The sequence below is a fragment of the Chrysochloris asiatica genome, unplaced genomic scaffold (genome assembly GCF_000296735.1).
Source record: "Chrysochloris asiatica unplaced genomic scaffold, ChrAsi1.0 scaffold00223, whole genome shotgun sequence".
Classification (NCBI taxonomy): Eukaryota; Metazoa; Chordata; class Mammalia; order Afrosoricida; family Chrysochloridae; genus Chrysochloris; species Chrysochloris asiatica.
Genome location: NW_006408741.1, coordinates 3,155,337 through 3,172,672, shown reverse-complemented (window position 1 = coordinate 3,172,672; position 17,336 = coordinate 3,155,337). Strand labels below are relative to the sequence as shown.

The 17,336-nt window shown below is 40.9% G+C and overlaps 1 protein-coding gene and 1 non-coding gene across 2 annotated transcripts; both read right to left on the bottom strand.

Annotated features, from left to right (window-relative positions):
- Positions 1 to 3,910: 3,910 nt before the first annotated feature.
- On the bottom strand, positions 3,911 to 9,342 carry UTS2 (urotensin 2). The gene is made up of 4 exons (XM_006873102.1): positions 9,243 to 9,342; positions 6,640 to 6,747; positions 5,785 to 5,827; positions 3,911 to 4,031 (listed from the first exon to the last, which is right to left on the bottom strand). The coding sequence occupies exons 1-4, from the start codon at positions 9,340 to 9,342 to the stop codon at positions 3,911 to 3,913; spliced, it is 372 nt and encodes a 123-aa protein (XP_006873164.1).
- Positions 9,343 to 10,220: 878 nt separating this feature from the next.
- On the bottom strand, positions 10,221 to 10,291 carry TRNAG-CCC. The gene has a single exon. It is a non-coding gene; the product is annotated as a tRNA-Gly (tRNA).
- Positions 10,292 to 17,336: the final 7,045 nt, after the last annotated feature.

Sequence of the window (17,336 nt, the reverse complement as noted above, 5' to 3'; positions counted from 1 at the left end):
GCCAAGTGGCAACATCGATGGATTCAAGCGTGGCAACGGTAGTGAGGTTGGCCCAGGATTGGACAGTGTTTTGTTCTGCTATGCATAAGGTCGCTATGGGTGGGTACCGACTCGATGGCATCTAGCAACAACAACAACATTGGATTACTAAGGAGCTCTGGTAGCAGAGTGGTTACGAATCAGGCTGTTAACCTCACAGTCAGCAGTTCGAAACTACCAGCTGTTCTGCAGGAGAAATATGAGGCTTTCTGCTCTAGTAAAGATTTACAGCCTCGGAAACCCTGTACATGGTCACTATGAGTCAGCACCGACTCCACGGCACATAACCACCACCACCATTGGATTACTATTGGTCTTTTCAGCAATATTCTCTGTTGTCAGATGTCTGTAAGCCTACTGTGTATTTTATGGCATTTTCTTATCTGTCTTTAATCTTCACTTCAGCAAGTGAGGAATACATTTGAATCCTGAGTATACATACATTTTTACTGCTTAGGAACTTCTATACCAAATTCATAAAATTTAGTTGGAAAATAACCCTTCCAGATTCTATAGAGTGAACCCGTGTGTCACAAAGACTGATTGTAAATAGTGTCATCAAGGTCTAGAATTTTAAATTTTGAAAAAGACCCTAAAGTCAACGGAGTTTTAAAAATTTTATATCTTTCAAGTCATATGTGTCTAACAAAAACAAAACAAAGAACAGTAACAGCAAGAAGAAGAGCATGGTATTTATTGCATGTAGACTGCTGTGGTCACCACTCATCTGCCAGGTTGTCATACTATGGTGGCTGTGTTGTTTTGATGCTGGAAGTTATGTCTCCAATATCTTAAATATGAGCAAGGTTACCCATGGTGGACAGCAGAGCTTCCAGACTAAGACAGACTAGGAAGAAGGAAAGGCAGACTATTTCTGAATGGTTAGCTGCTGAAAACTTTATGAATAGCAGCAGGGTATTGACTGAAATCCTGCTGGAAGAGAAGCTTCTCAGGTTGGAAGAAACTCAAAATACAACCAAGGAAGCCCTGCCTCCTTAAAGTAGAGTTGTCCATAATGATGTGAATGGAGTAGAACTTTTGGGACCTTCATTTGCTGATTGAGTAAAACTCAAAATGAGAAGGAACAGGTGCAAGCATCCATTAGTAATCGAAACATGGGATGTACTAAGCATGAATGTAGGAAAATTGGATATGGAATACATATAAAGATTGGTATCTTAGGGATTAGTGAGCTGAAATGGACTGGAATTGGCCATTTTGAATCAATCACAGTATTTGCTATGCTAGGAACAACTGAAGAGGAATGCTATTGTATTCATTGTCAAAAAGAACATTTCAAGATCTATCTTGAAGTACAATGCTGTCTATGATTCAATAAGATCCATACACCTACAAGGAAAACCAGTTAATGTCACTATTATTCAAATTCACATCTTCTGCTGAAGCCAGGGAAGTTGAAATTGGAAAATCCTACCAGCTTTTTCAGTCTGAAATTGATCAAGCATGCAACCAAGATGCATTGATAATTATTGGTGATTGAATTGTGAAAGTTGGAAGTAAAGAGGAATAATTCGTATAGGAAAATATGGCCTTGATAGTGGTAGAAACTATTCTGGAGCTCCCATGATACTGTTTTCTAAGACCAATGACTTCTTCATTGTGAATACCTTTTTATCAGCAACATGAAAAGCAATTATAAACAAGAACCTCAACAGATGAAATTCAGAGGAATCAAATTGACTATATCTGTAGGAAGAGACAAGGGAAAAGCTTGGTATCATCATCCAAAACAGGACCAGGTGCAGACTGTGGGACAGATCATCCATTGCTCATATGCAAGGTAAGGCTGAAGCAGAAAAAAATTAAGTCCATGAAAGTCAAAATATGACCTTGATATTCAGATGATACAACCATGCTTGCTGTAAGTAAAGAGGACTTAAAATACCTACTGATGAAGACCAAAGATAACAGGATTGCACCTCAGTGTAAAGAAAACAACTCCTCACAACTAGATCAATAAATAACATGATGAATGGAGAAAAGATTGAAGTTGTGAAATACTTCATTTTGCTTAGATCCATAGTCATTGCTCATGGAAGCAGCAGTCAAGAAATCAAACTACGTATTGAGTTAGGCAAGTCTGCTACACAAGACCTCTTTAAAATGTTCAAGAGAAAAGATACCAGTTTGAGGACTAAGGTATCCCTGACCCCAGCCATGGTATTTTCAATATGCTTGTGAAAGTTAGACAGTGAATAAGGAAGACCACAGAAGAATTGATGCATTTGCATTATGGTGTTAGAGAAGAATATTAAAAGTACCATGAACTGCTAGAAGAACAAACAAATCTGTGTTGGAAGAAGTACAGCTGGAAGCCAGGATGACAAGACTTCTCTCATATTGTGGACGTGTTATCAGGAGGGACCAGTCCCTAGAGAAGGACCTTATGCTTGATAAAGTGGAAGGTCAATGAAAAAGAGGGAGACCCTCAATCATGTGGATTGGCATAGTGGCAGCAGCAATGGGCTCAATGGGCAGTATGTTCTGTTGTGCGTGGGGTAGCTCTGAATTGGAACCAGCTCATGACACCTAATAACAACATCATCACTCACTGCAACACATGAAGGGTTGGGGAATTATACTAGAATGGGATTGTGCCTTTCAACTGTTTCAGGCATTGTAAATGTAAAATAGTTTTATTGCTAGAGTTCTGTTTTAAATCGCTGCTGCTGTTAAGTGCCTTCGAGTCAGTTCCAACTCATAGTAACCCTTTGTAGGGTTCCCAAGGAGCAGCTGGTGAACTTGAACCACTGACCTTATAGTTCAAACCGACCTTGAAGTCCAGTGCATAAACCCACGGCACGAGTACTAGTTTAATCTCTATGTGAAGAGAGATTCCACAGCATCATCATAGCTATACTCAGTATCAATGTATTTAAGATTTTGCACAGCCATTCTCTGAGCTTAAACCACCTTTCTCTATAACTGTGTTCTCATTATCTTAAAGAAAAGCGGAAGATGTATCAAGCTTATATGCCATAAGAGATTGGTTGTTTTTGTTGACAAAACCAGTACAAACTTCACATAATGTTCTGCCAGGCCAAGTCTGAGGCTCAGGTTTCTCCTCATTAAAGACTTAGCCCCACTGTGTGTGTGTTTTTTGGTTAGGAGCCACACAGCTTTGAGGTGATTGGAGTGTGTGCTCCATACATCTATAAACTGTAGTGATGTGCATGTGAGGAGCTCTGGTAGCGGAGTTACAAACTGGGCTGCTAACCTCACGGTCAGCGGTTCAAAACTACCAGCTGTTCCACAGGAGAAAGATGAGGCTTTCTGCTCCCATAGAGATTTATAGCCTCAGAAACCCTGTGCATGGTCACTGAGTCAGAACTGACTCCACGGCACATAACCACCACCAATGTGGATGTACTAATAGAACATAGATGTTTTGATACAATGTGCTGTTCTTTTAGAAATGTCTTCCATCCTATCCTCTCAAAACCAGCTTTCTCAAATGTCTTCTCTTCCTCTCTCTGTTCTCCACTAAACAAGTTAAAAAGGATTCTTCCCTAATATAAATGGCTGTGATAAAATAAGTTTCAATGTTAAAAGATAATATTTTCTAGTGGCCACCACTTTAGTTGGCTAAGAGAAAGGGAGTCTAAGCACATGAATTCTTCCATTTTCAAAGGTGGGTTTGTTTGTGTTTTCTCAAAGAAGAATTGTTGGTTTTCAGTATGTAAATGAAATAACCACTCATGTAGTATATGCAAAACATAGAGGATTTATTTTCCAAATAATAATGAACAGGGGATAGTTTGATTAGTTTTTTTTTAATGCTTTTAAAATCAAGTGTATTTTATTTTCTAAGATGGTTATTTCTAGTTTACTAGTGAATGCTCATTTGGCCTCATACACAGTATTTCCAGAAGCATTCAGAGGGAATCCCATGTTTCTTATACTGTTTCCTGGTTCCAGCCAAAAGGTGACTCAGTAAAACCTTCAGGTCTTGTTCAGAGAAAGCCTGAAACCAAAACAATACAAACAAAAACTATATAAGTTAATGAACTAAGACAGGCAAGTTTAATCAAGATGAAACTAGTGGTCATCAAGTTGACTCTGACTCCTGGTGATCCCATATGTGTCAGAACAGAATTGTCTTCTACAGTTTTCATTGATTTTTTGGAAGTAGATAACCAGGCTGTTCTTCCAAGGTGCCTTTGAATGGATTTGAGTGGTTTGTAAGACTAATATAACCACAAAGCCCTTTGTTGTTAAGTGCCATCGAGTCAGTTCTGACTCATAGCAACCCTGTATAGGGTTTCCAAGAAGCTCTGGTGAGCTTGAACCACTGACCTTGAGGTTCAAAGGATTTAGCACATTAACCCACAGTGCCACACCAGTACTCCAACCCTTTAGGGACCACTAATTTTAACTTTTCTGAAGGTTGATAAGTCTTTAAGCATTTAAAGATCCCAGTGTGGCACTGTGGATTAATGCACTGGACAGCAAAGTCAGTTTGAACCATAAAGTGGGCAGTTTGGGCTCACCAGCTGCTCCTCAGAAACCATATACAGGGTCACTATGAAGTGGGAACCCACTCAATGGCACTTAGCAAAAATGTGCAGGATAATGCACCGGACCCCACCGTCAGTTTGAACCACAGGGTTGGCAGTTCAAACCCACCATCCACTCCTCGGAAACCCTATACAGTGTCGCTATGAGTCGAAACTGACTCAACAGTGCTTAGCAACAAGATTAATTATACCAGGAGTTCTGGTGGGACAATAGTTAAGTGCTCAGTTGCTAACTGAAAGGTCAGCGGTTGGAACCCACCAGCCACTCTGAAAGAGAAGTCTGTGGCAGTGTGTGTAAAGATTTATAGCCTAGAAAATCTGACGGGTAGTTGTATTCTGTCCTCTAGGGTCACTCTGAATTAGAATTGACCCAGTGGCAATGGGTTATTGTATAGGAATCCCAGGGTGGTACAAATGGTGAATGCACTGGCTGCTAACTGAAAGTTCGGAGATTCAGATCCACCCAGTAGCACTTTGAAACAAAGGCTTGGCAATCTGCTTCTGAAAAACCAGCCATTGAAAACTCTGGAGCACACCTGACACATGGGGGTCACCATGAGTCAGAATCAACAGCAACTGTTTTGGGTTTTTTTGTTTTTTGTTTGGTTTGAGTTTTTTTCATTGCACACCATTTCAAATCCTTTGATTTCATCATTGGTCATTCCCATCACAGTTTTTCTACTATACCCCAAGAGACCTGGGTGTTCTGCTTTCTAACGCACATATTCCTCCTCAGTGCTTTCAGCATTCCATCCTTCCACTGTATTTAGACTGCAGTGCTTTTTTAGCCACCTTGGGATCTTGTTAAAATGCAAATTTTGATCCGCAAAGGTTCTAGATAATACCAATCCAGCTGGCCCATGAATACATGTTGAAATAATGAAACAGCACAAATGGATTACAGACTTGAAAGCAGGGTCCTTATCTATTTTTTATTCTCTTACAACTTGTAATAATTTACACAAAATAGGTACTAGATAGCTGCTTCATGCATTAAGATTTTGCACGAATCAAAATTTGGAAAAATTAAGGTTTTAAAATAAGATCAATTGGCCCATTATTTAAGGTATGATTTCCACCAAGAACATTCATGCCAAGAGTACGCTTGCCAAGAACACTCTTAAGTTCATGAATTTAGAATACTCTTAAATTGGGTATTGAATGTTCAGCTTTTTAAACCTAATTTTCATAAATTGAGTCACTTACGTTTCTGGGAGTTCCTCTTGGGTTGAAAGTGTTGGTACTAGGATCTGGAAAATAATATTTTAAAAACGGATTCAGTTTCCATTCTATTTCTGTTTTATGTTTGTTTCATTTAAAACACACAGAGTGAAGTACTACTAAATTATGCCTAGTGTCTGCTCTCCCTGTTGTTCATACTCTAGCTATATGTATTTCCATGTAGGTAGGTACCCTTGTTTGTATCTAATGGAATTCACAAAGGCACCACCTTCCTAAGTTATCAATATATTCTATAACAAATGAATGCTCTTCTATTAAAGTGTCCATTGAAATGCTCCATTATGCTTCCAGAACCGTGAGCATGTGTACCACGGTTTGGAAGTAGACAGTCATGGGGAAAATGGTAACGCTGACACTTGGTTCATTGCTTTCTGTGTGAGCATCTTACGAGCATTTTCTCATTGACCCTCACAGTATGATGTGGGTGCTTTTTATCACTTGTGTTTTTTGATTAAGAAACTGAGGTACAGAAAGATCAAGTCAATTCCTTAGGATGTTGGTGAGGACACAGCATTTAAAACTTTGCTCTAGGAACTGGGATAATATCATCCCCCCAAATAAAAATCCATATGGAAAAAAAATATGTCTGTGTGCTGAGGTACCTGGTAGAGTATGACATTCACAAAGAATCACCGAGAAAAGAAAACAGACACTGCAGAGGGAGCCTAGGAACCAGGAGGGGAGGGAGTTGGATAATTCATGTATATAGTCCATCTTTATCTTCCAAGATTGGGGTGTTTCCTCACTTGGTAGATGGGAATAGAGGGTAAATTCAATACAATCAAATCAGACAACCTACCAACACCAGAATCAACTTTACCTGCTTCCCCAAGACCATTGCCTCTCTGTGCACTCAGCATCTCTGGCCTCATCCGCAGAAGGGAAGCTCTTTCCAGCATATCTAGAGTCAATCTTGAATCTTCACCAGCTGTTCCACAGATGAACATATATAAGTAACTCAGTTCAGTCTTTATTCTGCTATTTATGTTCCCTGCTGTCTTTAGGGATGGGGTACCAAGGACTGTGTGGGAATACAAGAAATCCTTCGCATGCTGAATTCCTGATTTGCCAGTGGTATTTCAACAGGGGGGAATGTGACAAATCAGAGTGCCGGTCAGTGAAATGGAAAGTCAGGAGAATGGAGCTCATGGTAATTCTTAACTGCCCGTGGGACCTTGCTGAGCCTTGACAATGGGGACAGCAGTGCCAGAGCGTCTCTAAAAACCATTTCAGCTTGAAAACCATAATTCTGCTGGCTGACTGCTGCCTATTGCCTTTTGCTCTTCAATATTTGGTGGTGAAACGAGTGAGAGGAAACATAAGGGTGTGGTTTTCTTAAAGAAGATGGTTTGTGTTCGTCTTGTAAAGCAAATAGGATGGTATCACCTCTTACTGAATTTCAAGAGTTAGATACAAATACTATTACTAAGAAAAGAATATGCTGTAAAGTAATCTTTAAGGAATTTGAGAAATTTGGTGGGCTAAGTGGCACATTGGAGTCCTGGTATGCCGCTGCAGGATAATGTGCTGGACTGCAGGGTCGGTTTGAACCGCAAGATGAGTGGTTCAAACTCACTGGCTGCTCCTTGGAAACCCTGTACAGGGTGACTATGAGTTGGAACCGACTCCACAGCACTTAACAACAACAAAGTGGCATATAAGGTAAACATGTAATAATCCTGTGAAATATTTTAAGTTCCTGTAAGGTAGATGGTATTTAAAGTTCCTATTAAATGCGTGTAACTCATTGCCATCGAGTCTCTCCTGATTCATAGCGACCTACAGGACAGAGTAGAACTGCCGCATAGGTTTCCCAAAGCAGTAAGTATACAGAAGCACACTGCCACGTCTTTCTTCTATGGAGCAGCTAGTGGGTTGAACCGCCAGCCTTTTGGTTAGCAGCCAAGTGCTTAACCATTGTGTTCCCAGGGCTCCTTAGTGCATGTAAGGTGTACAGTAAATGTATCTAAGGTGTGTGGTAAGTGAACTTGGCCAGTACTGTTCTGTTAGGTTTGGAAGCCCTGTGAGTCAGGATAGGAGACCACGTAAAATGCTAACATGCCACAGCCTTACAAATACTTAGTGACAACTTTGATTTCAAGACTGAGCAAACCATGATAAAGGGTCTGAGTACACTCGCAGTAGTTCAGAGGAATGTAAATGAAAATTGATTAAATGTGACCATTTTTGAGTGTTTGTATCCTGAAGGATCTTAGATAGAGAAACAAATGTGTGAGAGAAACATTCTGGCAAAAATTTGAAGGTGAGTGGCAACCTGTGTTAGAATTTGAGTGAGGTGGTGGTGGTGGTGGTGGTGCTATGCCATGTGCTTATTTCACATAAACCTCTTTTATTTAAATCATAACAGTGATATGTAAAGATGGCAATAATGTCTGAATATTCACTCATGGTTTCATCTTGTGTTTTTCCCTGTTCCTTTGTAAATAGCAGAGATTCAGTAAAGGTAATGCTTGATTTTGACCATTCATTTAGCTTCATTTATGAGCTCAGGGACCCTTGATAGTTTAGAAGTGATGAAATTGATAGTTTAGAAATGATGAACAGTTACCAGAAGCCTGTTTGGAGAAGTTATTAAAGAATAGAATGTTAAAATCAATGGCTTAGAAGAGTTTTTCTCTGTGTTTTAAAAAAAAGAAGTCTAAAATTAAAGATAAGGTAAAATCCAGTTCAATTTATTTTCATAAAAATGGATGCCTAAACATTAACCTCTTCATTTTTTAAAACTAAATCAAGAGGTATCAGCAAAATGAGTATCTACTTGGCTAATACATTAAAAAAATAAATCCAACATAGACTTGAACTGAATGAAACATAAATCAAAAAGAAAAGATGAATGTCCTTGGATATCTGTGATATCCCTAGATCCAGCTTTTTGTATTTTGTTTTTTTACTTTTTAATGAACATTTTTTTGTCTCATATACTGTATCAGCTGATTATTCTTTATCTTAAAATAACCTTTTAATTATTAACCTACAATAGGAACAACCAACCCTACACTTTTAACAGTTCATTTAAAATAAAAACTAAAAATAATGGTATTTTAAATTTAGTACTATTAAAAATAATCTTAATTGACCAAAAAAGTTGTTTTATAGAGATATTATATAACCAGCTACCTTCCTGTGTACACATTTCAGTTGGAGGGGAAACAAAAACCACTGTGTCCATTGCTGAGTCTAGAATGTGCAATGAGGAACCTGTTGTCATCCTTTCCATAGCTGGAATTACAAATACACAAAGACTTTTTAAAACAAGAATGCCCATTCATTTTTGTAAATGCTGTTGCAAGAATATCTGTAACACAACACTTGACAGTCTGGAATTCCCATTGTTATCTCTCACATTACATTCAAGACCCTTGACCCTTTCAAGAGTAACCAGAGAGAAGAAATTCATCTTACCTGAGAGCTGAGGGGACATGTCGCTGGAGTCAGTGACAGGAAGAGATAAGAGAGGATTTAAAAACCCTATGAAAAGCAAGCAGGAGGCCAGCTTATACATGACTGGAACAAGATGTAAGTCTTCTCTTGTCCAGAAGTTGCAACTCGTTCCTTCTTGCTCTGAGATCACTGATTATATATTATCCTGTGACCTCATAAATATCATCACCCTTAAAAAATAAAATTTATTGGCTATGGAGGCTAAAAGGCAATCACTTTGCATTGATGTAATTTTTTTCAGTGTAACAATTCATACACAATCAATTTACTGTCTCATTGCCTGGAGTACAAAGTTGGTATTGCATAAAGAAAGAACAGTTCAGTTTATAAATCTGGCATACGAAGTAACTTCCAGCCATAAATCGTAAGTTAAAGGACGGGATGGACATTAGTTGAAGTGGCCGAGGCAGACGTGGATTTATGAGGCCTCACAGAACTGGCTCAGACCGTGACATGAAATAGGCGGTGCTTTCTTCCTTTTTAATCTGTTAGGAGGTGAATGGATGAATTGACATGTTGTGTTTGGGACTGCCATGCCAGAAGAATTACAACCTGGTGATTAACACTTGAAACCAATCATTTTCTGTAAAATAGTGAAGAATACTTTATAATAGTGCCATTGCAATGCAGAGCTCACATGCCGGCAGATTCTGTGACTACCTTAGCCTCAGGTGAGATTACAATCACCATGTTGATGTTAGCTGCCATCAGCCCCAGATGCATCATGCGCACTTAATATAATGCAGCCTCATCCAGTGCCATCCCCACGATCAGTTGCAGATCAGACTTAAGATTGTAGGGTGTTCACTGGCAACTTTTTAGCAGTAGATCACCAGGTCTTTCTTCCTAGTCCATCTTAGTTTGAAAACTGCTGACACCCATTTGGTATCATGGCAACACACAAGCCTAACACCTGACAGGTGGTTGCCATGCTTGAGGTGCATTCGCTGGGAATCGAACCCAGGTCTCCCACATGGGAGGTGAGAATTCTACCACTGGACCACCAGTGCCTCATGAGAAAAGCAGTAGCTTTCCTTGAAGTTTGATATTGTCCCTCAAGGAGAAATGAAGAACATCGCTGGAAACCTTGCTGTTAAATTTATAGAATTTGACCACATTCATCAGCTCCTCTCTACCCAGCCTGGTCAACACTAGATTTTTGCACCTGTCTCTGAAAGCAACGTCCTTGAGTCCATATTTTGTTCCTCCATAGTCTCAACACGGGAGACCAACAAGGTAAGTAATCCAAACTGACCAGCGGTTCCTTGGAAGTCCTATACCAACCCAATGACACTTAATAGCAATAGTCTCAACACAACAATGTAATGCTTCTAGAACATAAGTCGTATCATGCTACTAATTTTTTCACCACCCTCTGTTGATCTACACATCAAAGTTAAAACTATAAGATTACTAAGACAAAAAATTTTTTTAACTGGACCTCTGATGTATTGGATGGGAATGCAAGGTGTCCAATCTCTCTAGAAATCCAATTTGAAACTTCCTTATCAAGCAAAGCATATACTTACCCTACAACCCAGAAATCATACTCATAGAAGCAAAATGAGAACATGTCCACACAAAGATGTGTATATAGATTAAAAAAATAATAATAGTGAAAACTAGAAACAACCCAAATCCTCATCAACAGGTGGATGGATAAATCAATTGAGTTATATCAGACTCAGAATAAAAAGACAAACAACTGATACAGTGAATCTCAAAAACTTGATATTGAGCAAAGTAAGCCAGTCCGAACAGAACATGGGAACACTGAATGTTTTAAAATTGGGAAAGGTGTGAAACAGGGTTGTATTCTTTCAACGTACTTATTCAACCTGTATGCTGAGCAAATAATACGAGAAGCTGGGTTCTATGAAGAAAAACGTGACGTCAGGATTGGAGGAAGACTCATTAACAACCTGCAATATGCAGATGATACAACCTTGATAGCTGAAAGTGAAGAGGACTTGAAACATTTACTTATGAAGATCAAAGAGCACAGTCTTCGATATGGATTACATCTCAATGTCAAGAAAACAAAAATCCTCACCACTGGACCAATAAACAACATTCTTATCAATGGAGAAAAGATTGAAGTTGTCAAGGACTTCATTCTTCTTGGATCAACTATCAACACTCACGGAAGTAGCAGTCAAGAGATCAGATGACGTATTGCACTGGGCAAATCTGCTGCACAGGAACTTTTTAAAGTATTGAAGAGCAGAGATGTCAGCTTGAGGACTAAGGTATGCCTGACCCAGGCCATTGTGTTTTCAGTAGCCTCATATGGATGCGAAAGCTGGACAGTGAATAAGGAAGATCGTAGAAGAATTGATGCCTTTGAGTTGTGGTGTTGGAGGAGAATACTGAAAGTGCCATGGACTGCCAAAAGAACCAATAGATCTGTTTTGGAAGAAGTGCAGCCAGAGTGCTTCTTGGAGGCCAGGATGGCTAAGCTTCGTCTCCCATACTTTGGACATATTGTCCGGAGGAAACAATCGTTGGAGAAGGATGTCATGCTGGGTAAGGTGGAGGGTCAGAGAAAAAGAGGAAGACCTCTAACGAGATGGATTGGCCAGGTGGCATCATTGATGGACTCAAGTGTGGCAGCGGTAGTGAGGTTGGCCCAGGACGGACATTGTTTTGTTCTGCTGTACATGGGGTCGCTATGAGTCGGTTCCGACTCGATGGCACCTGACAACAACAACAAGCCAGTCCAGAAGAGCACGTACTGCATGGTTCCCTTGAGTGGAATTCTTGAAACGACAATATGAGTACACTGCCACAAAAAACCAATTCAGTGACTGCCTGGGGCTCCAGATGAAAGGTGAAGGGAAATTGGGAATAATAGAAATGTTTTCCATTGAAGCTGTCAAGAATTTCATCTTACTGGGATCCACAATCATTGACCCAGGGAAGCAGCAGTCAAAAAATCAAATGGCATATTTCATTGGGTAAATCTCCTTGAAAAGAACTCTTCAAAGTGTTAACGAGCAAAAAACGTTATTTTGAAGACTAAGGTGTGCCTAACCTAAACCATGGTATTTCCAGTTGCTCCCTATACTTGTGAAAGCTGGATAATGTTTAAGAAAGAGAGGCGAAGAATTGATGCATTTGAAGTATGGTGTTGGTGAAGAATATTGAATATACGATGGTCTGTCAGAAGAAGGAACAAATCTGTCTTAGAAGAAGTACGGTCAAATGCTCCTTAGTAGTAAGCATGAGGAGACTTTGTCTCTCACTTTGGACTTGTTATGAGGGACTAGGCCATAGAAAAGGACATCATGTTTGGTAAAATAGTGAGGAAGTGAAAAAGAGGAAGACCGTCAATGAGATAGGTTGACACGGTGGCAGCAAGCGTGGGCTTAAACATGACAACAATTGTGAGGCTGGTGCAGGACTGAGCAATGTTTCCTTCTGTTGTACATAGGGTTGCTAGCATCAGAACTGACTCAATGGCACCTAACTACAGGAATGGCCTACATTTTGACGGAAGCAATTGTGGTTTTTGGATCAAATTCATCAAACCATACAGGGTTTCTGAGGAGTGGTTGGTGAGCTTGAACCACTGACTTTGCATGAACTCACAGTACCACACCAGGATGCCTTTAAAACACATTATAGTGTATTTTTTGTAGATTGTAGACACTCCATAAACATTTGTTGAAACAGTGAATGGGACACAGGTCATCTGCCAGAGGGAAAGAGCAGTGAACAAAAGCAAACCCACTGCTCTCATGCAACTTTCTAACTGGAGGAGACAGAGAAAAAGTGAACACATGGCATCTGACAAGTACTGATGAGGAGGAATCAGAGTAAGAAGACAGTGTGGGTGGGTGGGTGGCTGTTCATTGGCATGAAATCAGTTCTGACTCCCAGTGACCCTAGTAAAACAGGACAAGACACTGCCTGGTTCTGCACCTTTCTCTCATTCTCTCAATCCCTGCTGCTGTGTTTCACCTCATGGCTACGGCCACTGTGTCCCTCCGTCTGGTTGAGGTGTTCTCCTCTTTTCTACTGACCCTTGACCAAGCATGATGTTCTCCAAGAGGAGTTGTTACTTCAGGTAGGGCCATCAAGGGGCGCCTCTGGAAAGACGACATTTGATCTGAGACCCTCATGAGGTGGAGAGCAGTAAGTTCAAAGGTCAGTGAAATCAAGGACCAATGGCCTGTGAAGTTGAAGGGAACTAAGAATACTCCAGAAGCCAAAGGAAGAAGTGAAGACAGATAGGGACTGTTTGGAACCCATCTGCTGAGAGATGGAGGGAATGCCCGAAGCTGGGCTGCGGGAACTGAGCTCATGGACCTGATCAGTGATCCTGAGAAGGGGGTTTCAATGGAGTGTGGAGTGGTGATGGTGTAAGGGAGTAATTTTTTAAACCTCATTGACTGGGCATCTTTCAACAACTCTTCTGTGCCAGCCAAAGGTCCCTGAGTGGTGCAAAGGATTCAACAGCACTTAACAACAACAACTGACTGACTGAAAGGTTGGCGGCACCTCAGAAGAAAGGCCTGGCAATTTACTTTTGAAAGGTCACAGCCACTAAAACCACAATGATCAGTTCTACTCTGGACACCTGGAATCTCTGTGAGTCCGAACTGGGTCCGCAGCAGTGGGTTTTTTGTTGTCTGTACAACAGAGAATGTGATGTTCAAATGGGTCTACAGAAACCCACTTTGATCCAGCTTAAGGAGAAAAGTTGTAAAGACACTGGATAGCATCCAAAATCCAAGTAAATGCGGAACCTTAGGAACCAGAGCCCCATGGAAATTCTCTCTGTTGCTTTCAGGTTTCTTATTTCTCACTTGTTGTCTCTCTAACTATATATATATATATGTATATATATATATATCCTGTTGCTGAAGAGTTGATTCCAGCCTATGACTCTATATAACAGAGTACAACTGCCCCATATGGTTTCGAAGGCTGTGATCTTTATGGAAACAGATGGCCACTTCTTTCTCTAGTGGAGTGGCTGGTGGGTTAGCAGCCCATGGTTTCATCTGTGTCACGGCTTCATTCTGTCTCTATATTTCTTTTCTTTCTCTTTTTGGCAAAACTGGTTTTCTTTTGCTTTTCACTTGCATTTGGCCAAACATGCCTCGAATTGGCAAATTTCCCATTTTAACCAACCAGCTCAGACACATTACATCTTTGAATTTAATTTTCAAATTCCTAGGAACTCAGCAGGGCTTGTGGGAGGAGGGTACTTAGGGCAACTATTTGCAAAAAAAAAAAAAGAAGAAGGTTGTGGCCCCAGCAGACATCCCAAATGGAACCCAATTTGGCAAGAGCTAAAGCATACCTCGACTTAAGAAGTCTGATTTCAGAAGTAGACCTGAAGGAAGCAGTACAGCAGGAATAACAAGTTGCCTATTGGTATCATCTGCAACCTTGTCTAAAGTGGCAAAGACACAAGTCAGGAGTCATTCAGGTAAGGCCATCAGGGGCCATCAGACTGCATCTAGGAGCCAGGGAGGTGGTAATATGAATGAATGAAGCAGGCCTGGAGGGTGCCAATGCACAGTGGTGGGGTTAAGTGCAGAGCATACGCTCTCTCTAAAGGTGGAACACAGCTACTTTTCACCATACTGTTGTTAAGTGCATGAATTTTTCGAAGCCCCTTCATATTGAATTGACTGTCCTCATTCGTGGTGTCCCAGGAAGAAATTCAGAGGAGGTGGCTTGGCCAAGTGTTTAAAGCCTGTTTGGTACTTTCATCTTAGGGATGGATGACTGCTATGTTCGGGGTGGTCTGTGAGGAATGACTGGGCCCAGGGAGGTGATGGAATAAATGAGATGGTGTTAGAGACTGGTGGAGGAACTGATGCAGACTGACCACCACACTTACCAAACCACCCCGAAGAGCAGCTGGTAAGTTTGAACCACTGACCTTACAGCTCAAACCAACCTTGCAGTTTAGTACTTACCTTGCAGAGTCATACCGGGGCTCCATACACACATGTTTATGAAGTGTCATCTCACTGAGAGGTGGAGAAGGAAGCTAGCTAAGAATTTGGAGGTTGTTCTATTTTATTTTATTGTAAAAACATTAATAGCATTTGCCAGTTAAACATTTTTCATAAGTACAGCTCAGTGAACTCTAGGACATCAATCTTGTTGCCCTACTATCACCAGGATCCTTTGCCAGATTTTCCATATCCACTAACTAAACCTCAGTGTTACTTCAACAGCAATGCAGTCTGGGGTCTCTGAAGGCCACTGAGGACGGCTTCAGAGAGAGGTGGGAGGCGGCCTGCAGCCCTCTGTCTCCTCAGTGGGAGAGGCCATGCCAGCTTTATCATTGTTTGATGACTCAGGGGTGCTTCTGACAGTTATGAGTGATGGCTTTGCAGCATGGCCTAATTAAGCTACTACTAAAGGCTTATGCTTAAAAAGAAAATTAGCTTCTTTCCGTCAGTGGACCATCAGTGGCAGTGTCACCTTGTCCCGGAAATGTGCTGGGCACGTCATTCTACCCAGAATGGCTTCACACTTAGAACACTTGGGGACAATGACCACCTTTCAGGAAAGTGACAGATTACCTTTTGGAAACACGGGTATTTTTTTGTATCATCAAGAAGTAAACAGTCTATGTGACACCTTGGGGTGGCCATTGTCAATGGAGCACCAGACTCCATTAGATGCGTACACAAACCGCCAAGGTCTCGCAGTTTTTTGTTTGAAATGGACCCCAAATCTACCCTCTGTGCTGTCATCTTACCTTTTTGCAACAGGATCATAATAATTCGAACATATTATGAGGGTACTTCAAAAATTTCATGGAGAAATTGAATGAAAAGAGAGTAGAATTTTTCTGTGGACTTTTTACATCCCCTCGTATTTGAATTGGCTGTCCTCATTTGTGGTGTCCCAGGGAGAAATTCCGAGGAAGTGGCTTGGCCAAGTGTTTAAAGCCTATTTGGTACTTTCATCTTAGGGACGGATGACTGCTATGGTTGGGGTGGTCTGTGAGGAATGACTGGGCCCAGGGAGGTGATGGAATAAATGAGTAAGGCAGGTTTGGGAGATGGTATTAGAGACTGGTGGAGAAACTGATGCAGAGTGACCACCACACTTAACCAAACCAGCCCTCAGACCCTTCCCCGACATACAAGATACCTGCTTCTAGAATGTTTTCACTGCCCAAAGTAGACAAGAAGGCAGAAATGGCTAAAGTTTAGAGGGGCTTCCATTTAACTCCCACAGATTATCTTTCTCATCAGAGGTCAATAATAGGATAAGTGGTTAACAGATTACACGGAGTGGGGATTTTCCCATAGTGCAACTGTGTTTCACCGTAAAGGACAACAAAAACAGAAATCAGAGGTCAGTGTTCTCATGGGACATAGAGCCTTCGGGAGTAAGTCCAGAGACTTCCACACAAGGCTCTAGTCTTCTCATAATCTGGCTTCACACCAGTTTTCTGGGTACCTCCAAAGACTTCTGACCACATGCCCTAGGTTCCAACCCTAGGGGCTGAGCCTCTGGCTGGAGCCCCTTCTACTTCTCTGCATTTCTTCTTTGCTTCTTCTATTATACAGAAAATTATCTCTAAGATTCAGTTGAAGGCACCTCTATTCCTCTTACTCCCCTCTCAGGGAGCCTGTAGGAAGAAGAGCACTTACTATGCCATATTAGAGAGGGTCTTGAAGTCACCTGTCTCCAAATCATATGATTATCTGATTAAGAATGGCTAATACCAGTCCATTTCAGCTCACTAATGCCTAGTATATTGATCTTTATGTGTTCCATTTCATCATTGAAAACTTTCCATTTTCTCCATTTTCTTAGATGCATACTTCATACATCCCATGCTCAGATTATTAATGGATGTTTGCATCTGTGTCTTCTCATTTTGAGTTGTGCCTCTCACGAGAACCTAACTCTATCTATGTCATTAAGGTCAACTCCATTCATCATCAGAATATTTCAAGATCTATCTTGAAGTACAAGGAGCTCTGGTAGCGTAGTGGTTACGAATCGGGCTGTGAACCTTAAGGTCAGCAGTTTGAAACTACCAGCCGCTCCGCGGGAGAAAGATGAGGC